At 42.6% G+C, this 27,298-nt stretch overlaps 2 protein-coding genes across 5 annotated transcripts in view; one reads left to right on the forward strand and one right to left on the reverse strand.

Annotated features, from left to right (window-relative positions):
* The window catches only part of BAG6 (BAG cochaperone 6), a 65,159-nt gene extending 43,962 nt beyond the window's left edge, over positions 1-21,197 (reverse strand). Inside the window, exons 1-6 of one of the 3 annotated variants that reach the window (XM_089659135.1) lie at positions 21,127-21,197; positions 15,827-15,912; positions 12,536-12,653; positions 12,258-12,445; positions 8,606-8,665; positions 8,159-8,215 (exon numbers count right to left, since the gene is read on the reverse strand). In XM_089659135.1, coding sequence (XP_089515261.1) covers positions 8,159-8,215; positions 8,606-8,665; positions 12,258-12,445; positions 12,536-12,653; positions 15,827-15,904 — 501 coding nt within the window. In that variant the 5' untranslated portion in view covers positions 15,905-15,912; positions 21,127-21,197. Of the gene's footprint in view, positions 1-8,158; positions 8,216-8,605; positions 8,666-12,257; positions 12,446-12,535; positions 12,654-15,826; positions 15,913-21,082 lie in introns of all 3 variants that reach the window. The other 2 variants (XM_089659134.1, XM_089659136.1) reach the window with 2 other exon arrangements.
* A 5,619-nt stretch (positions 21,198-26,816) lies between these two features.
* The window catches only part of APOM (apolipoprotein M), a 49,957-nt gene continuing 49,475 nt past the window's right edge, over positions 26,817-27,298 (forward strand). The window contains exon 1 of one of the 2 annotated variants that reach the window (XM_089659141.1): positions 26,817-27,032. In XM_089659141.1, coding sequence (XP_089515267.1) covers positions 26,919-27,032 — 114 coding nt within the window. In that variant the 5' untranslated portion in view covers positions 26,817-26,918. The remainder of the gene's footprint in view (positions 27,033-27,298) is intronic. The other variant, XM_089659140.1, reaches the window with a different exon arrangement.

Here is a 27,298-nt window from a genome sequence, read left to right on the forward strand (position 1 = left end):
AAAAAGTGTCCCTTTAGGTCAAAAGCGGTTTTAGATCAGCTAGAGAACAGCGATAGTAAATCAGAATCACTTGCAGAATTGAGTGATAATGATTCGTGGGGAAATTCGTCATCAGACACTGAAAACAATTCTGCGACTTTGCTCAGCGATGTGCAAACTTGGCACTCTATTTCAAATTTCAGTGTTTTTGGTTTGATTATATTATTGAATTAAATTATTATATTATTTTTTATGATTATTAAATTATAATTTATGATTTTGTGTTTCAAATTTTATCGTACCCGGGATGTTTACTAGACTCTTGTTCGGACAGATTTCAGTGAGTTATTCCTAAAAATTACAGGCCTACAATAAAAAAAATACATATTTCAATGCAAAAAAAAATGTACCGCTTTGAGCACAGAAATATGGACATAATCAGACCGCTAGGGAGGTTAAGAGGTCTTCTAGGCTCAACCCCCAGCACCTCACAATCTAAACCGATGCCCGTTTTTAGCTGCAGAGGTGATCTCACTGGTTTGTGAAAGGGAGGTGGACCTGGCAGAGTGTATGGCTGGCCATACACTATACAATTTTCCTTATATTTTTGCTTTAGATTTACCAAAAACCATATAATATGAGGTCAAACCTAAACAACACCTTCAATTGTATCAAATTAGGCAGGCCCTTGCACTACATAGTGCGGGTGTCGGCAACCCGCGGCTCCGGAGCCGCATGCGGCTCTTTTTCACCTTTCCTGCGGCTCCGGAGCACACTGCCCACCAGGTGACAGGCAATAGGGTCGGCAAGCCGCGGCTCTTTTAATGTAGATCTTCTGTGTGCCGGGCGCCCGCTGGCAAACATTGGCTGTCAGGATGTAGGCGGGGCAGCCCGGATGTAGGCGGGGCAGCGTGACGAACTCCTCTCCTCTCACAGTCCGCCCTGAAGACCAGAACGGCGCGGGAACCCAGCGAGAGGAACGCGCGGAGCAAAGGTAAGTGAATTCACACAATATGGGGAATGAATTACTATGGGGGATGAATTACTATAGGGGGGATGAATTACTATAGGGGGGATGAATTACTATAGGGGGGATGAATTACTACAGGGGGGATGAATTACTATATGAGGGATGAATTACTATATGGGATGAATTACTATGGGGGATGAATTACTATAGGGGGGATGAATTACTATAGGGGGGATGAATTACTATATGGGGGATGAATTACTATATGGGGGATGAATTACTATAGGGGGGATGAATTACTATAGGGGGGATGAATTACTATAGGGGGGATGAATTACTATAGGGGGGATGAATTACTACGGGGGATGAATTACTATAGGGGGGATGAATTACTATAGGGGGGATGAATTACTATGGGGGATGAATTACTATATGGGGGATGAATTACTATGGGGGATGAATTACTATATGGGGGATGAATTACTATATGGGGGATGTATTTTCAGTTTTAAAAATGTTTCTCTCAAAATAAATTTCAATCGTGGTTTTGGCGAGATTTGGCTCAGTCGAAAAAAAAGGTTGCCCACCACTGACCTAAGGCTATGATTGTGATTATGACTATACACTGTGGCCCTGATTAACCCTTTGCTTACTGGGCCCTTAAACCCCCTTCATGACCAGAGCGTTTTTTGCAATATATGCAGTGTCGGATTTGTTTTAAATGTTGCAATGGTTTTGCGGCTCCCAGTCTTTTTTTTCCCTCTCGGAAATGGGTCCAAGTGGCTCTTTATGTCTTAAAGGTTGCAGACCCCTGACATAGTGGAAGGTAAATCTAAAGGAAATTGGGCAGAAATCTGTAAGACAATTGTATAGGTCAGGGGTGGGCAACTGTGGCCCTCCAGCTGTTGTAGAACAACAAGTCCCATGAGACATTGCAAAACTGACAGTTACAAGCATGACTCCCAAAGGCAGAGGCATGATGGGACTTGTAGTTCACCAGCAGCTGGAGGGCCACAGTTGCCCACCCCTGGTATAGTGTATGGGCAGCCTAAGGCTGGCTATACATTATACAATTTTCTTGAGATTTTTGCTTTAGATTTACCAAAAACCATATGAAGTCAAACCTAAACAACACTATCAGTTGTATCCAATCAGACAGGCCCTTGCACTACACAGTTAAAGGTAAATCCAAACGAAACTGGGCATAAATTGAAAGAAAATTGTATAGTGTATGGCCAGCCTAAGAGCTAATGTCGCAGCTGAGCTACTGCACACGGGGCCTTGACCATGGATTAATCTTGACTTGGCCAGAAGTCAACCTCTCTGTGTCGTAATGAAGTTGCAATGTACCGCTTAGGCCTAGGACCCAAGGGGAGGCTGGACACAAGCTACATGGGGTACTTGCAGGCTTCCCAAGGTGCAAGCACTGTTACCTTAAATGTTTTAGGCCTGGTGGAGATCACTTTAAAATCAAAACAAGGAAAAAAAAAAGCAAAAACCCTGGCCAATGACCGTTAGATATTCCCTCGAAATACTGTGCACAATGAACATGGGATGCTCACTGGATACCCTGCTTTAATTCGTTGTTGATTGGTGGGTCTCTAACCCCAGCAGGCCAGGGAACAGTGACTGAAAAAAAAACACTGGATTACAGAACCTATCAACAGTTTTATAAACTATACATTATGTGGGAACTGTGGACTACAAAATACAAGACCTAATTTATTTTTTGTCTCCATCCACATCTGTATTCTTTTAATTTCTAAACAGATTTCAAAAACGGCCATCAAATTTTCAAAACCGTAAGGTTTGTTATTTTCCCCTCTAACAGCTATAAAAGAAAGCCTATGTGTAGCCTGCCAATGATGCCCTCTTGCTGAAAAGAAGTAAAAGGGATTAAAAAAACGAAAAAAAAATTTTTTTGCCTTTTAACTCCTTGACGCCGACGTCACACAAATATGCGGCCTCACAGAACTGGGATTTTTTCCCGTGGGGCCGCATATTTGCGTACCTGTCTTTGTGCTGGGAGTGCGCCGCACAGCGTGCTCCCAGCACAAAGACCAGGGTGTTACTGAGAGCCTCGGGTCCCGTTCTAACGATCGGGACCCGGGACTCCTAATTCCGGGTCACATGATCGCTGTGATAACCCCTGATTGGCTATCACAGTGATCAGTCACTGTACAGCCCGGCCCTCTTGTTTTGTTTTTTTTTTTGTCTCTCTCTCTATGAATGGAGGAGAGAGATACATTGTATCGCTCTAACTCCTGGCATAGAGGAGGAAAAAAAATGTTTGTTAAAAAAACAAAAAAAGAAAAAAAAAGATAAAATATAAAAAAAATAAATAAATATAAAGTTTTGATCTAGTTCAGTGCCAGGGTAAGTGTTTTGGTCAAGGTCAGGATTTATTTTTTTTTTTTTAAATGGTATCAGCGTCAGTGTGTTTTAGGTAAACAAAAAAAACAAAATGTGCACTACTGTTTCTGGGCTGTACTACGGGTACAAAGAACAAATAACATACACATATATGGTATCGCTGCGATCGTCAAGAGCTGGAAAATTTATTTTGGGTTGTTCTTTGGTGGTAGGTTACGGCAGTAACAAGAAACACACAGCTAAATTTAAAAAAAAATTGATAGTAATAAAAAAAAAAAAAAAAAAAAAAAAAAAAAAAAATCAGGAGATATCCATTACCATTTACCACCAAATGAAAGCCCAATTTGTCCTGAAAAAAAGCACGGTATAATCCACCTGGATGTACAAAGTAGTTGTGATGATATGTACGGTTTTACTAACACAGGTCAACGTTGCAAAATTGTGCTTAGGCATGAAGATTTGTTTTACCCTTAGGTGTGAAGGGGTTAAAAAAAATAAATATGCCATACTTACCTGCTCTGTACAATGATTTTGCACAGAGCAGTCCCAAACCTCCTCTTCTCAGGTCCCCTGCCGGCTCTCCTGGCTCCTTCCCCCTTCCCCGTGCTGAGTGACCATCAGCTTGCCTATGGGGTTAGTCGTGCATGCTCGTTCCCAAGCCGGCTCTGTGCTCACTGTCACACACAGCGCAGCTCAGCCCTCCTCACTGGCTGTGACTGACAGCAGTGGGAGCCAATGGGAAAGAGAGAGCCTGGAGAGCCTCTGCTCTAGTGCGCACTGTTGAATCACGATTGGGCTCACGTAAATATAAGGGGGGGCACAGCACACAGAGGGTTTTTTTACCTTTATGCATAGAACGCATGAAGGTAAGAAACCCTTACCCTTTAGAACTACTTTAAAGTGCTACTAAACCCACAACAGTAAAATCAGTCTGTATATGCAGAAAAGCATGCTGGTTATACTGTGGAACCTAAGGGGTTAATCCTCTGCATTGTGTAAAAAGGCTGTTTGATCGCATCTTTTCTGATCCTCCCCTTCTACTGTCCCCAATCCATCTGCCATAGTACAGAGCCCTAGGAGGCACTCTGCACCTGGTCAGTTGTTTGGTGCGTATTGCTAGAGTGTTTTATTGTTTTGTTTTTTTTTGGGGAGGGTGCATGTGCTCAGCACAGGGCCAATCAGCACTGTCCAGACAGAGGGTCCGAGGACATACCTGCAGCCTCATAGGACAGTCAGAGGAGAATGAAAACTCCTACAAATTCAATCAGTGCTCGGCCGGACACTGATAGAAGTTACTAGACTGCTATATACTGCTGATGAGAAAAAATATATTTTAGCAGTTCATTTTTTTTTTTTTATTTAAACTTTTATTTGATTTTCCAATACAAAAAAGAACAACTCAATTGCAAAAATATTTCACATATACATATTTCCATTTACCCCAATATTAAACCCACCCACCCTTCCACCCTCCTCCCAACCCATTTCCCCATCTATATCTTCTCTCATAATTATTTATCTATATCTGACACTGCACTCTCTTGGATTCTCCATTAAGGCTCTGTCCTGACTTCTAACTTCCCCCTAAACTCCGACCAGTTCCGTGTATCTTTCAGAGGTTTTAAATTTCAACCAACTACACCACATTTTCCTAAATTTTTCCATTTTATCCTCCTCCATGTGATATAGCTACTCCATCCTATAGATATTTTCAACTCTATTTATCCATTAAATAATTCTTGGTGCTTCAGGAACCTGCCAAAACTTGGGAATCAAACCATTAGCCGCGCTAATTAAATGTCCAATCTACTATTCATGATAAAATCACTGCTAGATAGTAATTCCTCACGTTAGGCAAGCCCAAACCCCCATTCCCTTTTACTCTACAGAGGACCTCGTAGCTGATTCTCGGTTTCTTATTTGCCCATATAAACGTAATAATCATCTTCTTTATTATCCCAGAAAAAGACCCAGGAAAGTGAACTGGGAGCATGTGGAACTTATACAGAATTTTTGGCACTACCTCCATCTTTACCAGTTCACATTTAATAAAATAAATGAATTTCCATGTTGTGTGTATTGTGAGAGACCATATATAGTGAATGCAGGGTCCGGGGTTTAGTAACACTAACTTCACTGTTTGCACACATCTTCTGGGTCAGTAGCTCAGGGAGTATTGAAGCTAGAAGACTGACATCTAGGCAGCTAGAAATTTTGGAGCCATCATTATACGCTACTCGGACTACAAGAGAGCATTACTGAAGGAACATACAGTGCCTTGAGAAAATATCCATACCCCTTTTTCTACATTTTGTCATATTACAACCAAAAACGTGAATGTATTTTATTGGGATTTTATGTGATAGACCAACACAAAGAGGCACATAATTGTGAAGTGGAAGGAAAATGATAAATGGTTTTTACTCCGATACCCCTGACTAAAATCTAGTGGAACCAATTGCCTTCAGAAGTCACTTAATTAGTAAATAGAGTCCACCTGTGTGTAATTTAATCTCAGTATAAATACAGCTGTTCTGTGAAGCCCTCAGAGGTTTGTTAGAGACCATTAGTGGACAAACAGCATCATGAAGGCAAAGGAACACAAAAGACAGGTCAGGGGATAATGTTGTGGGGCAGTTTAAAGCAGTGTTGGGTTATAAAAAAATATCCCAAGTTTTGAACATCTCACGGAGCACTGATGAATCCATCATCTGAAAATGGAAAGAGTATGGCACAACTGCAAACCTACCAAGACATGGCCATCCACCTAAACTGACAGGCCGGGCATGGAGAGCATTAATCAGAGAAGCATCCAAGAAGCCCATGGTAACTCTGGAGGAGCTGCAGAGATCCACAGCTTAGGTGGGAGAATCTGTCCACAGGACAAGTATTAGTGGTGCACTCCACAAATCTGGCCTTTATGGAAGAGGGGCAAGAAGAAAGCCATTGTTGAAAGAAAGCCATAAGAAGTCCTGTTTGCAGTTTGCGAGAAGCCATGTGGGGGACACAGCAAATATGTGGAAGAATGTGCTCTGGTCAGATGAGATCAAAATTGAACTTTTTGGCTAAAAGCAAAACGCTATGTGTGGCAGAAAACTAACACTGCACATCACTCTGAACACACCATCCCCACCTTGAAACATGGTGGTGGCAGCATCATGTTGTGGGGATGCTTTTCTTCAGCAGGGACAGGGAAGCTGGTCAGAGTTGATAGGAAGATGGATGGAGTCAAATACAGGGCAATCTTAGAAGAAAACCTGTTAAGAGTCTGCAAAAGACTTGAGACTGGGGTGGAGGTTCCTCTTCCAGCAGGACAACAACCCGAAACATACAGCCAGAGCTACAATGGAATGGTTTAGATCAAAGCATATTCATGTGTTAGAATGGCCCATCCAAAGTCCAGACCTATATTCAGTTGAGAATCTGTGGCAAGACTTGAAAAATGCTGTTCACAGACGCTCTCCATCCAATCTGACGAAGCTTGAGTTATTTTGCAAAGAAGAATGGGCAGAAAACTTTCACTCTCTAGATGTGCAAAACTGGTAGAGACATCCCCAAAAAGACTTGCAGCTGTAATTGCAGTGAAAGGTGGCTCTACAAAGTATTGACTCCGGGGGGCTGAATACAAATGCCACCACACTTTTCACATATTTATTTGTAAAACATTTGGAAAACCATTTATCATTTTCCTTCCACTTCACAATTATGTGCCACTTTGTGTTGCACATAAAATCCCAATAAAATATATTTACATTTTTGATTGTAACATGACAAAATGTGGAACATTTCAAGGGGTATGAATACTTTTTCAAGGTATATGCACACTGACATTACTTAGCCATATTTAACATTTCTAGATGTTCCTTTTAACATAACATTTCTCCATGAGTTCAAATCCTCAAACTGGTGACATGCTTACTTTAAAGCAGAACTGAAGTCCCACTGCAAAGAAAAAAAAAAGAAGAAGGAAGAGCGAGCAGGCAGGCTTTTATTGCAGGAGAGACATGTAGGGGTTTATTTACTAAAGCCGATTCACTCAGAATCCTGTGCTCTTCTGCATAGAAACCAATCAGCTTCCAGGTTTTATTGCCAACGCTTGATTGAACAAGCTGAGGTTGGAAGCCGATTGGCTACCATACACAGCTGCACTAGATTCTGAGTGAACCATTTTTAGTAAATAAACCCCGTACTGTCTATTCAATAAAATTCCCCTACCTGCCTGCTCGTCTTCTCTTCCGGCACTGTAAACTGAGCATCGCATGCGCAGCACAACTTACAATGCCGTGCCAATCTCCTATTGTCAGGATGACAGCCTCCTGCGCATGCGCTGGGGTGACATGTCCCCCCCCCCCCCTTACACCACTTGCCAGTGAAGAGGACTGGAAATCAGCACTTAGAAGAAGATGCCGACACTGTTGCAGGACCATTGGATAAGTATGGAGACTTTAGTCCCATTTTACATTTCCACTGTAAAGTAAACCTGTTACTTCTTCCGGTATGGCCAAGTACAAACCTCACTTAGACATTAGCCTAGTTTTTTATTCCTTCCACTGGTCATTTCAGAAGTTCCTACATGTTTTCAGTGTATTTAACTAACACCGTCATATTAAAAACATAAAACTTTCAAATTCCTCCTTTTCTTTCACCAAAACCTTTTACCATTACCTCTCTGCTAATGAATTATAGATCTGAGCGAATCTTCACCTAAAACAGATTTGTAACACTGTTTGTCTGTGTTATAACTGCACACTTAAGTAAAATTGACAAACAGCAGCAACTGATCAACCATGATAATACATGTCATAGGACTAGAGGCAGAATCTCCACGTCTCGTACCTGGATGGGGAGCTGCTGGTCCAAGTTTATATGGACATCAAGAGAGGAGCCATCACTCTAAGCAGAGAAGGTAGGAAGGAAGAAGAGAGCCAGAGGGGATCAGGCGGGATGAGAAAGGGCAGGATGAAATCAGGAACATTAACAAGAGATCAGAAAGGATGCAGACACAGCAAGAAGGACGGGAGAAGATAAGAGAGGACGAAGAGAGACACAGAAAGACATGAAAGAGGAGTGGGACAGGTGGAGGAGAAGAGAAGGAGGACAACAGTAAACAGTATAAATCAGAGAATTGTTCTGAACACATTAGATCTCCTATTCTACATGTAAACAACCCATCCAGGAAAGGGTTATACATGCAAACACCACAGGAGAGGACACATTGCTTACAGGGACAGGATGTCAACCAACACAGAGAAGGGAAATCTGATGGAGGCTTTATATACTTACCCCACTGGATGTGTTAATACGGGGGGATCTGCCCGCCTCGCTCAGACCCGACATGACATGCTGCAGGAAGAAGAGATGAAAAGCCGGTCAACTTCAGGAACTACTCTGAACAAAAACTTGTCAAAAGGTTTCTAAGGCTACATTCACACCAGAAATTAGAACTGATGTGACTAATAGCAGCTTGAATCTTCTGGTTCCTACTACGGTTCCCAGGAGCTATGTGCAGCCGCTGACCACGTTCACTATGATGATAGATTGCCAGCTGCTGCATCTGTTTGCAGCTCTCTACTCAGCCAGATAATCTGTGGCTGTGCAGACAGCAGCAAACAACTGCAGCCACCAGCGACCTGTCATTATAGTAAACGGGGCCATGGTCCGTACCTACCCGCTGGGAACAGCGGCAGGAGCCAGAATATTCTTACCACTACTATTCGCACCAGCTCCAATCGTCTCTTTGAATTTAGCATTAAAGAACCATTTGCAGTTTTAGAGGTTAACTACTGCTGGTAAAACATAAACCATCAGCCAGAGAAATTGTTTTTTTCAGTGAAAATCTTGTGTCATAAACAAATCCAGAGGTCCAGAGAGGTGTCCAGCTGAAAGTATAGGCAAATCTTGACTCTGTTTAAGTTGGGCTCACACCATCCTACTCGTTTGGTTCTTTAATGTGATAGGACAGCCTTGGAGAATGGAGGGTGGAGGGCCAAGAACAGCTTATCAGAAAATTGGAGATTTGCATGAAACTTATGCTACCTACCTCTTAGGCTCCGCTGATAGTTTTGTGTCACATTTTTCAATGAAGGGAACATTTGCTTATACATGTTTCAATTTCAAGTGGAACATGACATCGGAAATAAAAAAGTTTGCAAACAGGCAGGTTTTAATTCCACAAGGGACATTATGTCCCTTATGCAATAAAAGATTCTTACATGCCTGTTTGTAATGTACACTGAGCTGTGCACACACAGTGTACAATTTTGGAGTCTTGTGAGATGGAGGAAATCCTTCACAGGCATGGGTGGTACACCATCCCAGCACTGCCAATTAATATGGCTGAAGATCCTGTACCCAAAAGAAGAATGGGCAAAGATGTCAGCGGCTAGAGAGGAAGCTGCCAGACTATGCACTCCAGGGGGTATGGGAACCTGTATAAATTCACTTTAGGGGGAACTAAATGCTGTGCCCAATAAAGGCAGACAGAGGGCAGGGAGCTAGTCACCAGTATTGTCTGTCATCTCTCTATCAGCTTATCTTTTTCTGTACCAAGGGTCTCCAAACTTTTCAAACAAGAGCTAGTTTACTGTCCTTCAGACAGGAGGGAGGGCACAAAATGTCACAGGCCCAGCTTTAGTGAGAATAAACATGGCCTCAGGGTTGTTGATCAGTAGGAGGATTAGTATTGTCCAATCATTGGAATCAGCAGGAGGAATAGTACCCCATCATTGGTATCATTAGAAGAAATTGCACCCCATTGTTGGTGTCAGTGGAAGAAATAGTGCCCCATCATTGATACTAGTAGGAGGAATAGTGCCCCATCATTGATACTAGTAGGAGGAATAGTGCCCCATCATTGGTATTGGTAGGAGGAATAGTGTCCCATCATTGATACTAGTAGGAGGAATAGTGCCCCATCATTGATACTAGTAGGAGGAATAGTGCCCCATCAGTGATACTAGTAGGAGGAATAGTGCCCCATCATTGATGCTAGTAGGAGGAATAGTGCCCCATCATTGATACTAGTAGGAGGAATAGTGCCCCATCATTGATACTAGTAGGAGGAATAGTGCCCCATCATTGATACTAGTAGGAGGAATAGTGCCCTATCAGTGATACTAGTAGGAGGAATAGTGCCCCATCATTGATACTAGTAGGAGGAATAGTGCCCCATCATTGATACTAGTAGGAGGAATAGTGCCCCATCATTGATACTAGTAGGAGGAATAGTGCCCCATCATTGATACTAGTAGGAGGAATAGTGCCCCATCATTGATACTAGTAGGAGGAGTAGTGCCCCATCATTGATACTAGTAGGAGGAGTAGTGCCCCATCATTGATACTAGTAGGAGGAATAGTGCCCCATCATTGATACTAGTAGGAGGAATAGTGCCCCATCATTGATACTAGTAGGAGGAATAGTGCCCCATCGTTAGTTTTAGTGGCAGGAATTCTGTACTACTGTTGGTGACAGTAGAAGGAACAGTGCCTCATATCATTGTAAAGAATAGTGCCCCAAGGGCCGGATAAAGGCTAACAAAGGGCTGCATCAGGCCCTTGGGCTGCAGTTTGGAGACAACTATTCTACACTGTGTCTCTGTGTGGGGATGGCCATCCTGGGTTAAGATGAACTATTCCGGGGCACTTGCAAAAGAGTTACATCATGTGCTGGCCAATCAAGATGGTCGAAGATGCTGGACATTGTACCATTGGACTGGAGGCAAGTTTAGATCCACTTCAACATAAAAGCTGTATTTCAAACTACAATGTATGGACTGCTTCTCTCTGGAGGCCTCTGTGAGTAGCTTAGCCTGTTTGTGACCACAATTTGTACAGAGTTCAGTGCTCTGCAACCTTGGAGCTCATGTACACTGCAGCTGCTAAACTGACATTCAGGAGCTGTTGAGGGTTTTTTTCAGCAGCCCCTGAACTCTCCTTTATGTTTTCCTATATGTCCATTTGCACAGTCTTTTACAGTCGTTCACAGGCAGTTGAGTTAACAATCATTTTTTTGAACGCACCAAATCTGCGTTCAGGAGTAGATTTTACTGGCGTTTCAAACGCCAGTAAACGCGTGTAAATGTGGTTAACCGCGTTTAAGTTTAGATGCGTTTTTTGTCAGGTCCATATCCAGATGCTGTCCAGAGCCTTTTTAAAGGCATCAAAAATTAATGAAAAGCATTTTCCATTTATTCAAATGGACCCGGTACACCAGTGCAGCCAGTTCCAGGTTTCGCGTGAAAGAAAAAGTGGTAGAACGTGCTGCAATATGCTCATGATGGGATCCATAGTGAAAAGACAGGTAATCTCAACACATACTGCTCTCTCTGCTTCTCTCAAAATGTCTGAAATGGTTATGTACTATTTTTCAGTGCATTCAGAAGGTCTCCTGAGGTTATCTTTTAAAAACGCTTCTAAATGCAAACGTGCATAAACGCGGTATGCGAACGCGGCTAAACTGACAATTTTTAACAGTCACTTCCCAGCGGTCAGAGGAGGTTTCCAACGCCCTGTGTACATGAGCCCTTAGTTATCACCATGTCACACTAGTAATTATGTTGCTTGTGACAAAAAAAGTCAGCCAGAGGATCATTAAGGTGATTGATCGTCTGCCTCTACAGCATTGCTTCACTGCGAGATAAAAATCTGCAGAATGTTGCTCATTTTATAAGCAGCAGCGGAGCAACATTAGCCAGAAGACAATGCCGTAGAAGCAGGTGGCTGTTGTTGCTGCTCTCTCATCGCGATCCCAGTTGAAAGCTGGGAAGTGCTAGAGTTCTCAATACTGGCTTACTTTAGCGAAGCAGATGTTTAGCTAGATAGGTGCACAGCAATGAGGAAAATGGAGACAGGTAGACATGAGAAATGTAGCCAAGATGCTCAGGTCACTAGTTTCGGACCACCAAAATAAATGAACCAATCTAGTGAATTTCCTCACCGGCAGATTAAACGCTCCCACCATCACGTAGCCATTTCCGTTCCTTTCAGGACCGCTGGATCCTGGTCCACCCGCAGAACTACTGCTAGAGCTGGAAGATGTGCTAGATGATGAAGAAGCTCCCCCAGAAGTGGTCTGTGTCTGAGGAGGAGCACGCTCCACCAAGTGAATGACCTTCCCATCCACATCTGAAAGAGAAGCGCATAAGCTGGTTATTTGGGAAAAAGAGCTGCAACCTCTGTTCAAAGCCTACTGTCAAAGAGACGCCAGGTACTCACTGTAATCCTTCAGCTTTTTATCTTCCTGCAGCACACGACCCTGATATATGAGCCGCTGCTTCTCTGGAGGAATGCCAACCGAGGACGATATGTGATCCTTGAAGTCCTTCACAGTTAGCTGTAGGGAAAAAAAAAAAGGCAAGATGGTAGCTCAGACAAAGGTCTGTTGTGTACAGAGTACAATCAAAATTCCACTCTGGATGACAAGAAAAACTCAGACTCGTAAGCCTAACTACAGCTTGGTTTATAAAATGTAACAACATAAAACTTCCAAATGCATAAAGTCATAAGCACTGCATACACTGCAAACAAGCTTTAGCTGTAAGAAGATTCTTCTCAACATACAGCTGGCTGTGGGTAATACTGATAGAAAACAAAATAAATTTACCTCTTTTAGGCCTCATGCACACAGGGCATTTTTGCAGCCACTTTTAGGGACGTCGGGCATTTTTTATTTTACTGCTTCAAATGTCCCTCCATATTATCCTATGGGTCCATGCAAGCACAGACGTTTAGAAGCTTTTAGTAGTAGCAGCGTTTACCAGCAGGAAAAAAACCCAGGGCCACTGAGTCCAGGAGCAGCAGCGTTTTGGCAGAAAAAACACTTGACACGCCTAAACACTAGGCGCATTTAGCACTTGAGCGTTCATTTCAATGGCCAGAATAAATTATCATTCTGGCCAATGAAATGAATTAACGCCCAAGCGCTTGATGCTTGTAAACGCGCCTAAATGCTTGTAAAAAATTTAGATGCTTTTACAAGTGTCAGGCGTTTTTTCGGCAAAACGCTGCTGCCAGGAGAACAGCTTCTAGGAGAGATTTTTTTTAATGTCCTGTGTGCATTAGGCCTTAGACCAGCGGGTCGCGACCCCTTTGGGGGTCAAACGACCCTTTCACAGGGGTCGCCTAAGACTATTGGAAAACACATATTTCCGATGGTCTTAGGAACCGAGATATGCTCCTCTATCTGTCTCCAGGCCCACACGCAGATACGCCCACATACGAGTACCCGGCGTGATGACATCATCGCGCCAACCCCATCACATACACCCCGTACAAATACAGGTGTATGTGACAGGGTTGGCACCATAATGTACTTATGTGGACCAGTCACACATGTGTAAAGAGCAGCTGCTGTGTTGAAAGCAGCTGCTGTGTTGAAAGCAGCTGCTGTGTTGAAAGCAGAAGGTAAAACGACACTTCATGAATTATAATTCCTGGGTAAATGTAAAATCATGTACTGTAAAATCATCAACTACTGCAAAAAAAATATCTGTACCATGGGAACTTAATCTGGATGTTGATCGGTCTTTTTATATTCAGCTGTGGTTGATGTGAATACAAAATTTCATTTATTTGTAATTAGAAATAAAGATTTCACAATATATAATTACATATTGTTTTTGTGATTAATCACTATGTTTTAATTATGTTCAATTTGTAACAATGAAAATACATCCTGCATATCAGATATTTACATTTCGATTCATAATAGTAGCAAATTACAGTTATGAAGTAGCAACAAAAATAATTCTATGGTTGGGGGTCACCACAACATTAGGAACTGTATTAAAGGGTCGCGGCATTAGGAAGGTTGAGAACCACTGCCTTAGACTAACAAGGGTCTTAAAGGGAATGTAAAGTCGAATATATATATATATTTATTTTTTTTTTATAATCTTTATTTAGTAGTATGCAACAGTAACAATAAAATGTGAAAATGTGGCTTCACCAACCAAATAAGATAAACAGAACAACAGTAGTACATTAAAAAAAAGGTATTTATTTTTTAAAGGTGAACTTAGCCTTTTACCTTTTTGCTGCCAGGTCCGTACATCATACGGCCCTGACAGTGGGGGGGTTTACACACATTGTGAGTAAATCTGACTCCTGCAGCCCAATTGCTACCAAATACTCCTGATAACAGCGCCCCAAACTGGCCAGTTTGGGCAGGGAAAGAAGGCATCGCAATGCGATCTGCATTGCATTAGATTCAGTGGAGTACAGGGAAGACAGTTTAGGAGCAATAGGAGGATGGTACAAAATTTAGGAGATATAGATTATACCTACAGGTAAGCTTTATTATAAGCTTACCTGTAGGTACAAATTAAGATAAAAAGAGTTTACTACCACTTTAAAGAGAACCTGTCACCAAAAATATCACAGTAGAAAAAAAAAAAAATGTAAAATTTAATTTAAATTGTAAAAAATTAAAAAAGTTACACCCAAGCACATAAAATCCCCCCAACTTCCCAAAAAAACGAAGGCCCCCACATATAAGCGTGTATGAACATAAAACGCATGCATCTGGGGCGCCTACGCATGAAAACATCGATTTCAATACACGTTACAAATCGATGTGCATGCTGGAATGACAGCAATAATTCTAGCATCAGACCTCCTCCATAACGATAAACTGATGACCTATAGAAGGCTTTGTAATAGTGATGCAACGATATATCGGCCACTGAAAATTATCAGCCGAAAATAGGGTTATTGGTGTTTTGCCAATAGAAAAGAAAAAAAAAAAAAAAGAAGAAGGGGCAGCTAATGCTTACGGACTTCATTGCCAAATCGTGTTGTTTCCCGTTGACTTCACTGCAAAACCCGCATCATTTTACGTTACTGGATTGTATTTTTTAAGTTCATATTCATTTAAAATTCATGATATTATTTTAAAAGTTTAATACAATTAAAAAAAAAAACATTTATATATATATATATATATATATTTTATATACACACACACACACACACATATATATACACACACACACATATACATACATATATATATAGGCTATATATAGGGAGGCTGTTTTATGTAATATTCAGGTTTAAACAGATTTTTTTAAACGTGTGCAAAAACTGCTTTGGCACCAAAAGGGTTACAGCAAAAATAAAAATAAAAATTAATAGCATAGAGTACTTGTTTTTTATATATTACACCTACTTTACAAAGCTGGGTGGCCAGAATTCTGAGGCCCACTTACCATAACACACAAACATGAATATATTTGCACGCTCCCAGCACACATGTCCGGAACTCACGGTAAGGTCCCGATCTCCTCTTTCGATCGGGACCTTTCCCGATCATGTGACCGCCGTGACAGCGAATCACGGCGGTCACATGACCCTAAAACCCCACCCCGCCTCCCGGCTTCTGAAACCCTTAAAAGGCGCCAAGGGGTTAAACTCCTGTGTGAATGAGCCCTAAAGCAGTATGTGGCAGCTGATGTATTTCGGTTCCTCAAACATCCAGTAATTAGAATCCACTCTGTGTAAACACACCTCTACATCTACTGTGAAGGTTCGAGATTGCGAGTCCAACGTTTTCACCGTCACCTCCATTTTCTCGTCAGCCGCCATCTCCCTCCCTGAAATACAAAGAAGAGAAGGTAAGAGTGGTGTGAGCTGAAGGACATTTCCAGGCAGAATTCTGGCCTGTCATTGGAAGAGAAGGTATACTGTCTTACAGTCCTACAAAAGAATATGAAATCAGAATACTTCATCGTGACTTTGGATATCCATAAAGAAAAAGCCTTTGTTTCCTGTCCAGAAATAACAGCTTTATAATGATCAGACACTGTTTACACACAGTGATTAGCCTCCTGGCAAAACAACTGACAAACATCTAGGGACATAAAACCCCAAGGGCTCAGAGGACAAAGGCGCTGCCAAACCCAGCTACTTGCTTTACATTCATAAAAAGAAAAATCGGGACTAAACGCAACACAAAAGGATTATTTAAAGCTGAACTTCAGGCAATAAAATAAACAGTAGATATAGATGTGGGAACTGCTCACAGCAGGGAAAGTATTGTTCATTTTATGTGACCAGTATTTTGATGCAGATAATCCTGCCAGATAGTACAGCCAGGTCATGGACCTCCATCACAGCTCCAGTTTGGCTTGATCAAGAACACACTCCTGGCCTACACATTGAAAAATGAAGCAGCACACTGATAAGTTATCAATCTACTGGCTCTGATCTCCCCTCCTGTCAGCATGTTTCCTACATGTGAATGTAGAAGAGCCTGACAGGTACCTAGTGCTATCCCTCCCTCCCCCAGCCTGTGCTCATAGTCTCAGGATATATTCAGGTATACACCGGCTGAAATTAAATTATGTATTATTATAATACAGGATCTATATAGCGCCAACAGTTTGTGCAGCACTTTACAAAATGAAGGCAGACATTACAGTTACAATACAATTTGGTACAAGAGGACACAGAGGGCCCTGCATTATTTGATTGTTTTCGAATCTGTCTGGCATTCAGTTTTAAAGGGGAATTCCAAAAAAACTAGAGATGAATTCCCAACACCTTCCACACTTCTGCTACACTTCTCTACTATGCCGAGATTTATCTGCCACCTACGTCTGCTGGTGCACCGATCCATACACAGTACTGGGGGTTGTGAAGCAGAAGAATTTCAACATGCTTAAAAATTGTGCACCCCCGGCGACAAGCTACGTACATTTTTCATATCGATAAGCAGCACTTTAAAAGCTTTTACAGGCCACAACTTTATATTTACACTGAGGGTCTAGTGCTAGACTTACTGCCCTCGACCTGAGGTTCACGATGATACCTCACATGCATGGTGCAATTTCTGTTTACACACTGACATGGGACCGACGTTTGCGTTCGCCTTTGCACATGAGCACGGGCAGGGAGGGGCAGTTGATTTTTTTTTTTTTTAATTTTGATTTTTTAGGGACCTATTAGACTGTGTGATCAGACGCTTTCCCGATTTAAAAATGATGCTGTTTATATCAGGTGAAACGGAAATCATCATTTCCGTTTCACCAGATATAAACAGCGTCATTTTTAAATCGGGAAAGCGTCTGATCACACAGTCTAATAGGCCCCTAAAAAATCGTAGCTTCTGGTCTCTTTGACCAAAGAGATGATTGGAAGCGTTCGGGGAAGGGGGGGGGGGGGGAAGTATGTCCCCTACAGTTGCTTAAAAAGCAATCCAGTGGCTAGGATTGTTTTTGCATGAAAGCTGACCGCCGGCTGAACAAAAAACGCTACCAGGATGAAAAAAAAAAAAGTTATAATCCTATACCCACAGTTGATCCAAAGGGAGGCAAAAAAAAAAACCCAGCAAAGCATGATCCAATTGTCTCCTGCTGGGAAACAAATTCCTTCCTGATCCCCCAATCAGATATTCCCTGGATCAACTTTACCTATAAATGTTATATCCAGTAATATTCTGTGTATCTAAGAAAGAATACAGGACTTTTTTGAAGCAATCCACTGGGCTGGCCAGAACCAACTCTTGAGGGAGTCTATTCCACATTTTCACAGCTCTCACTGTGAAGAAACCTTTCCATGTTTGGAGAATACATTTTTTTTCCTCCAAACATAAAGAGTGCCCCCTTGTCCTCTGTGATGACCTCAGGGTGAATAACTCTACACCGAGTTCACTATATGAACCACTGATGTATTTATACATGGAGATCATATTCCCCCTTATGTATTATACATGGAGATCATATCCCCCCTTATGTATTATACATGGAGATCATATCCCCCCTTATGTATTATACATGGAGATCATATCCCCCCTTATGTATTATACATGGTGATCATATCCCCCTTATGTATTATACATGGAGATCATATCCTCCTTATGTATTATACATGGAGATCATATCCCCCCTTATGTATTATACATGGAGATCATATCCCCCCTTATGTATTATACATGGTGATCATATCCCCCCTTATGTATTATACATGGAGATCATATCCCCCCTTATGTATTATACATGGTGATCATATCCCCCCTTATGTATTATACATGGAGATCATATCCCCCCTTATGTATTATACATAGAGATCATATCCCCCCTTATGTATTATACATGGAGATCATATCCCCCCTTATGTATTATACATGGTGATCATATCCCCCCTTATGTATTATACATGGTGATCATATCCCCCTTATGTATTATACATGGTGATCATATCCCCCCTTATGTATTATACATGGTGATCATATCCCCCCTTATGTATTATACATGGTGATCATATCCCCCCTTATGTATTATACATGGAGATCATATCCCCCCTTATGTATTATACATGGAGATCATATCCCCCCTTATGTATTATACATGGAGATCATATCCCCCCCTTATGTATTATACATGGAGATCATATCCCCCTTATGTATTATACATGGAGATCATATCCCCCCTTATGTATTATACATGGTGATCATATCCCCCCTTATGTATTATACATGGAGATCATATCCCCCTTATGTATTATACATGGAGATCATATCCCCCCTTATGTATTATACATGGTGATCATATCCCCCCTTATGTATTATACATGGAGATCATATCCCCCCTTATGTATTATACATGGAGATCATATTCCCCCCTTATGTATTATACATGGTGATCATATCCCCCCTTAATCTCCTCTTCTCAAGAGAGAATACATTCAGTTCCTCTAATCTTTCCTCATAGCTGAGCTCCTCCATGCCTCTTATCAGTTTGGTTGCCCTTCTCTGTACTTTCTCCAGTTCCCCAATGTTCTTTTTGTGAATTGGAGCCCAAAACTGAACTGCATATTCCAGATGAGGTCTTACTAATGATTTGTACCGGGGGAAATGATATCTCTCTCTCTGGAGTCTATACCACTTCTAATACAAGAGAGGATTTTGCTCGATTTACAAACCGCAGCTTGGCATTGCATGCCATTATTAAGCTTGTGATCTACCAGAACTCCCAGATCCTTCTCCACCATTGGTTCCCCCAGTTGTACCCCCCCCCCCAGTATGTATGATGCATGCATATTCTTAGCCCCCAAGTGCAGAACCTTACATTTATCAACATTAAACCTCATTTACCACATATTTGCCCAATTATACAGTGCATTGAGGTCGGCTTGTAAGTTGAAGACATCCTGTAAGGACGTTATTCCATATAACCGCAATTCATTCTTTTCTGTAATGCCCATGTTGAGGGTTAGGCCCAAAAAAGTTTTACATTCAGAAACTGAGATAGGTTTCCATGTGAACTGTCTGGCAAGAGCTGAATTTGGGTGGGCGGCGCTGTATTGTGCGTAACAATTTCTTTGGCCCACAATCAACTGATACAAATCTTCTGTGGAAAACAGCGGAGGGGCTAAGCTCTAGTGCTAACAGGGCTGATCCTGCTAACATTGTGTTTTTGGGGACACTATACAAAGGAGGCACTAGTATAATTCTGTTGATAATCAGTATATTGATCTGTACAAATACGATACTAGTAATAGCGGTGATCAGCGACCTATAACGTGAGTGCAATCTAACGCTAGCTGACCCTGGGTGGAAGGAGCGCCAGCGGACCCTGACACTGTTTGATGTCACTAGTGGCAGTAATACAGTGAAAACTTCTATATACTGACACTGTACTAATGGCACTGGCTGGGTAATGGGGTCAATGATCAAAGGGTTACTAGGGGCGATCAATGGGTTATATGTGCTAATCTAACATGTGTGTGTAAAATGTAGTGCTTTACTCCCTGGACAGCGGAGGGCGCACACATGCGTACGCACACCCGGAAAAAGTAATATTACGACGCTTTACCCAGAGCTACCGCTCGCCCACACATTGTTGGCGGGCTGCTAGTAGTTAAAAAAAATAATTTTAAAACATTTCTCTTTTTTTTTTTACATTTTCTGTTTTTTAAACATTATTTTTCTTTTTACTATTTTTTTTTTTTTTTTTTTTTTTTAAACTCTTTCATCAGAGTTCTGTAATTTTACCATAGTAACATCGTACTACTTTGGGGGGGGGGGTGATTTGGGATTATTTTTTTTTTTTTTAATATAACACTTTGCATTGCATGAGCAATTGAGATGTTTGCTCTGCAGTGCAAAGCTTGCTTTGAACTGTCGTGAATGTGTCAAGTTCATGACAATTCGAAATACAGTGATCTGTGATTGGCCCCAGCTGGTCACATGGTACAGCGTGCTGTGATTGGCCCCATGTGGTAGGTGAAATCCGTGGACCAATCACAGCTCTGTAAGAACAGAAGCAAAGCTTTTATGAATCAGATAGATTCATAAAAGCTTTGTTGTCATTGTGAACATGTAATCACAACGGTTCTGGCCCGAGCTGCAATCTGAGGGGGGAGGGGGCTCTTACATCCCATTCATAGAGAGCATGCAATGCAGACCTCACCCTATGGGAAGGTGTTGATGGATTGGCCCAGTGATGGGCTCTCTGTAGTCACTGGTATGGATCTGTGTGGAGCTCCTCTGTAATGACAGGTCCTCTTCAGATTAGAAACTAATCTGGAAGCCCTAAAAGCAGCTAATCTACCGAATAGAACCATCCGGGATTGCAGTCCGCCCGGTCAGGGCCATGCTCCTGAGCCACCAATCCAGGCACAGCGCCCCACATCCCTGTATGACATGACAGCAGCCATGTTGTGTACTAGGACTGTCTATAGAGCACCGATCCGCTGTAATATACAGCTTAGGGCCCCCGCTTCCCTCCCCCCTCTCTCCATACACCCCACAGCCGGTCTCACCTGCGATCCCGGCCCCTCCGGCAAGCAGAGACACCGACACCTACCAACTGTTATAACGCAGACAGGAGCAGCCGGCCAACTTCCGGGTTCTAACTCCCTGGCTTCCGCTTCTGAGGGCGAAGGTCAGGAGGGAGCGACTTCCGGCCTTTGGAACGCACAGGCAGCGCCCCTCTTCCGCCCTCACCTTGTTGTTGCTGTTCCTTTTACTTCCTCTATAGACGCTGTTTCCTTTAATGATGCAGAAGTAACATCTGTTCCCATTCTGCTCCTATACAGCAGGGGGTTGGTGTATGGATCCTCCTGACTATGACAAAGGGGAACAACCAAAAAAAAACTTAAGAAGAAAAATCTGAGGATAAAATAGGGGCTGTATGGGTTAGATTTAGGGCCTGTTCATGCCAGAAACTGCACATTTTTTGATTTGTGTTTTACATGCAATTGGCACATAATTTACATGCAGTTTATTTATTTCAGGTACTTATATAGTGCTGTCAATTTACACAGCACTTTACATGTATATTGTACATTCACATCAGTCCCCAACCCTCAAGAGGTGTACAATCTAAGGTCCCTAACTCACATTCATACATACACATACTAGGGCCAATTTAGACAGGAGCCAATTAACCTACCAGAGTGTGAGGAAACCAGAGTACACCTGAGGAAACCCATGCAGGCACAGGGAGAACATGCAAACTCCAGGCAGATGGTGCCATGGTTGGGATTTGAACCAACAACCCTCGTACTGCCAGGCGGAAGTGCTAACCATTTAGCCACTGTGCTGCCCAGTTGACACTTGTTTACATGCAGTTGGCGCACATTTTTCTTTTTCCTTTTTCTTTCGGCTTCTATGTGCACTGTGATGCGTTGCAGTGTGTTTGCATGTATGTTTGCACTGCGGAAAAATGCAGCATGCTGTACTTTTTCGCACTGCGTTGCATTGAACTGCAATGGTGTGAACGACGCCCGTAGGATAGCCTGGATTATGGACTGTCTGTTCAGTTGGTGTTCAGTCCAAAATGTAGCCAACTGCATCCCACTGTGTTCACTGTGACGGCCCTTAGCTTACATTCGGATGTGCGGCAGTTTCTGCTCTCCACGTTGGATTGCATTTCAGACAGCAGTAGAGCAGCTTGCAGGCATTTATGGGGCAGCTCCTGAATGCCTGTTTTGTTTTTTTTTAGATAATTCTTTTTGGAAATCGTGATTTGTGATGGAATTTCAGTGCTGCAATTACGTGCCCAGTGATTGGTTTGCGGTGAAGTCCCATTGACTTCATTTCGCAAGTTTTACAGGCAGTGAAGCCAGTCCAATTTGGCAAGCCAAGTCAATATTTGCTGAGGCAGCAGCATGAGTGCGGCCCCCTCTGGCTGTAGGTTACCTTATTAGGTTGGCGATTCGGGGGCAGAAAAACCGTGGCTCAAATGCTTTTATCAAACTGCCCATCTGAATGAGTCCTCGGGGCCAATTCACACGTCTGTCACCACAGGGACACATAAGAAACATATTATTTATTTTATTTCAGGTACTTATATAGCGTTGTCAATTTACGCAGCGCTTTACATATATATTGTACATTCACATCAGTCCCTAACCCTCAAGGGGTGTACAATCTAAGGTCCCTAACTTACATTCATGCATACTAGGGCCAATTTAGACAGGAGCCAATTAACCTACCAGCATATCTTTGGAGTGTAGGAGGAAACCGGAGTACCACGGAGGAAACCCATGCAGGCACAGGGAGAACATGCAAACTCCAGGCAGGTGGTGCCGTGGTTGGGATTCAAACCAATGACCCTAGTACTGCCAGGCAGAAGTGCTAACCACTAAGCCACTGTGCTGCCCAATTGTTTCCTATATGTCCCATTCACACTGCAACGCAGCATAGCGCAGTGCTGCAATTAAATGCAGACAATGCACCGGGGCCAAATCGCACTGCAATTTTGGGCAGCACAGCATCACACTGCCCAACATTGCTGTAAATGAAGTGTACATTTTGCACACTTCAAATAAAGCTTATAAAAAACTAAATTTAACCACTTCCCACCACGCCATAGCTGAAAGATGGCTGCAGCACAATCGTCTTGTTCTGGGAGGGCATCTATAGACATCCTCACAGAACCCTGCCCCCTGTGAGCCCCCCGTGTGCGCATTGGGCATGCTCTGTTATTGCTGTGTCCTTTGGACACAGTTGATCACAGATTGAGGTAAAGGGCAAATCACAGTGGCTCTTTACCATGTGATCAGCTGTGTCCAATCACAGCTGATCACATGTAAACAAACTTGCCAGTTATCATCATTTCCTTTCCTCACTCGCTGTCTCTGTGTGAGGAAAGGAGAATCGAATATCCTGACAGGACATTTACACTGATAAACAGGGCACTGATCATCAGTGCCCTTATTATCAGTGCAGCCCCATCAGTGCCAATCAGTGTAGCTCATTAGTGCCCATCAGCGCAGCATATCAGTGCCACCTATCAATGGCCATCAGTGCAGCTTATTAGTGCCCATCAGTGCAGTCTCATCAGTGTGGCCTATCAGAACACATCAGAGAAGAAGAAAAAATTACATATTTTCAACATTTTATAACAGAAACTAAGAAAAAGTTTTTCTTTCCAAATTTTTGGTCTATTTTTTTTTGTTTAGCAGAAATATATTAAAAAAAATCCAGTGGTGATTGAATATCACTAAAATAAAGCTCTATCTCTCTCAACAAAAGTATAAAAATTAAATTTTGGTACATTGTCGCATGACCGCGCAATAGCTATTCAAAGTGTGACAGCACTGAAAACTGAGAATTGGCCTGGATAGGAAGGAGGTGAAAGTACCCATTATTAAAGCAGTTAAAAAGGGGGGTCCCTAGCGCAGCCGGCAATGCAGAGCAGTCGAGGTGGTGAATCGCTCCGGCTGCTCTGTGATTTAGAGGGTATACAGTGTGAATTCGCTCTTAGGGTCAGTGTTGGAGAAGTAGCTGGGGAGAAGATGAGAGCAGCCAGCAAAGGATGTAATTGCTGCATCTTTGGAAGGTGGACATGAGTATTTCTGGGGGTTTAGTTACACTTTACGTGCCAGGAGCTGAAGGAAATACCCAATACTTCCACATATGTCATGTGGAACATGTAACTCACTCCATGTGACAGCATGTGGTCAATCAGCACTGTAAAATGGGGAGTCCATGGTTCTTTGTAAGCTGTGACTCCATTGACTCGGTAGCTTTCGCAAGACTCTCCTTCCCTCTGGATAACTGGAGCAGAGGGGTGCAAAAGAAAGGTAAGTACACTGCTCAAAAATATTAAAGGAACACTTTTTAATCAGAGCATAGCATCAAGTCAATGAAACTCCTGGGATATTGATCTGGTCAGTTAAGTAGTAGAGGGGGTTGGTAATCAGTTTCAGCTGCTTTGGTGTTAATGAAATTAACAACAGGTGCACTAGATGGGCAACAATGAGACAACCCCCAAAACAGGAATGGTTTTACAGGTGAAGGTCACTGACATTTTTTTCTCTACTCCTCTTTTCTGACTGTTTTTCAGTAGTTTTGCATTTGGCTAGGGTCAGTGTCACTACTGGTAGAATGAGGCGATACCTGGACCCTACATAGGTTGCCCAGACAGTCCAACTCCTCTAGGATGGCACATCAATATGTGCCATTGCCAGAAGGTTTGCTGTGTCTCCCAGCACAGTCTCAAGAGCATGGAAGAGCTTTCAGGAGACAGGACCAAACAATCAGAAATAGACTTCATGAGGGTGGCCTGAGGGCCCGACATCCTCTAGTGGGCCCTGTGCTCACTGCACAGCACTATAGAGCTCGATTGGCATTTGCCATTGAACACCAGAATTGGCAGGTCCGCCACTGGCACCCTGTGCTTTTCACAGATGAGAGCAGGTTCACCCTGAGCACATGTGACAGATGTGAAAGGGTCTGGAGAAGCCATGGAGAATGTTATGCTGCCTGTAACATTGTTCAGCATGACCGTTTTGGTGGTGGATCAGTGATGGTCTGGGGAGGCATTACCATGGAGGGACGCACAGACCTCTACAGGCTAGACAATGGCACCCTGACTGTCATTAGGTATTGGGATGAAATCCTTGGACCCATTGTCAGACCCTACACTGGTGCAGTGGGTCCTGGGTTCCTCCTGGTGCACGACAATGCCTGGCCTCATGTGGGGAGAGTATGCAGGCGGCAGTTCCTGGGGGATGAAGGAATTAATATCATTGAATGCCCCCTATGCTTGCCTGACCTAAATCCAATAGAACGCCTCTGGGCTATCATGTTTCAGTCCATCCGACACCGCCAGGTTGAACCTCAGACTGTCCAGGAGCTCAGTGATGCCCTGGTCCAGATTTGGGAGGAAATCCCCCAGGGCACCATCTGTCATCTCATTAGGAGCATGCCCCGATGTTGTCAGGCATGCATACAAGCACGTGGGGGTCAAACAAACTACTGAGTACCATTTTGAGTTGCTGCAATGAAATTTCAGCAAAATGGACTAGCCTGCTGCATCATTTTTATACTTTGATTTTTGGGGTGTCTGAATTCAGTCCTCTGTAGGTTGATAATTTTTATTTCCATCAAATGATGGGGCATCATTACGTTCCTAACACATTACCCAGTCCATATCAGTATAGATATCCAGCATGAGATTTTTCCCCATTGAGATCTGATGTGTTTTCAAAGTGCTCCTTTAATTTTTTTATGCAGTGTATAAGCTGCTGGGTGATGGCTAAATGAAGTTAATCTGGTTATCTGCCATGCATGGGAGAAGCACAAGTTCACTTTAAAAACTAGGGACCATTCCTCATTAAACTGTTCTTTAGCGGAACCTTCAAAACCCCAAGATTACAGACAGCTTCATCCACCTGTCATAGACATTTTGAGAAAGTTTCAATCTTCATGTTGGAATTTGCATATAAGTAAATCGATGAAGAATGGATAAAAGACTGTGCTATGGTGGTGGGGTAGAGACGGAAACCTCAACAGGGAGATCTGAGCACTGGGGTCCTTTTAAAAAAAAAATAGTGGGGATTCCAACCCCACAAACGCCACACGTAACATTAATTTTGGATAAATTTGTTCTCTGAAAGTTTTCACATTTATCTAGTGTTCTTTGGCTTTCTAAAGAGGAATTTCACCCATTATGAAATACATATATATACCGTAGCTCCTGACTTTTAAAAAGCACATACCAGGTCAAAACGTCCAACTCTGATTTCCAAGAACCCAAAGTCCTCACAACTTGTTAGGTTTCTGTGCCGCCATCTTGAATTCGGAAACTAGCTGTGACTTTCTGATCACTCGCAGCCAGTCCACTACTGCACATCTACCAGATCATAGGACAAGGAGAGACTAGTTTTGTAGCCTCCTGGGATGTATGATGTGCGTCCAAGTAGGCTGCAGGTGGGGGGGGGGGAGCTGAGGGTAGCCTGGATGAGAAATGAAGAAGTGGGAGCACGTACCTTCTGGAAGAGGTACTTGCTACCCCCAAAAAAGTACTGAATGTGTTAGAGGCAGCGGGGAGGGATAGGGATCTGCACTGTCTAATATGTGGGTGAAGGTCCATTTTAAGACTTGTTCCGAGAACAGGGTCTTTCATTGTCACAATTTTTGAACTGACCATCCACCCCTCTATTACCACTAGGAGAGAGCTCTAGTTAATGATTATCAGATGCAGAGAACAAGGGTCTCTGAGTGGGAAAAATAAACAAAAAGTGGAAAAGAGCAAGGTTCTGAGAGATAACAGGAGAGAGAAGAGGCACAAGGAGGGCAGAAGAGTCATTGCCAATAGATCGCTTGCCACAATTTTGCAGCTTTCGTGGAGAGACCATCATAGACATGTTCAACACTGCTTGGCAATATTTCCTCTACTTATATGGCCTGGCCATCGACTCCCTCTCCATCTGTGACAGCAGTGACCAGCTGTCAGTGTCACACATCAACAGGAGCCAGGTAACCAACAGACCATTCCACTAGAGAGCCATAAAATGAAATTACAGTTCTAATATTTTATGATGGACTAAATTAGATCTATTGGGAATGGACAGACTCCAAAAAGTGGCACCAGTGAAACCTTAGGTTTTTTGTGATGGTGGTGATTGGCTCTCTAGTATAGTAAGTTGGAGAATTTTTAATACAAACTAAACACTGCTGAGATGTTTGTAAGGGTTTTATAGCATTTTAATTGCAACAATAGGCATTGTGGATAAAGTATATGT

Source organism: Staurois parvus, unplaced genomic scaffold (genome assembly GCF_062004578.1).
Source record: "Staurois parvus isolate SC_StPar_1 unplaced genomic scaffold, SC_StPar_1.0 ptg001133l, whole genome shotgun sequence".
Lineage (NCBI taxonomy): Eukaryota > Metazoa > Chordata > Amphibia > Anura > Ranidae > Staurois > Staurois parvus.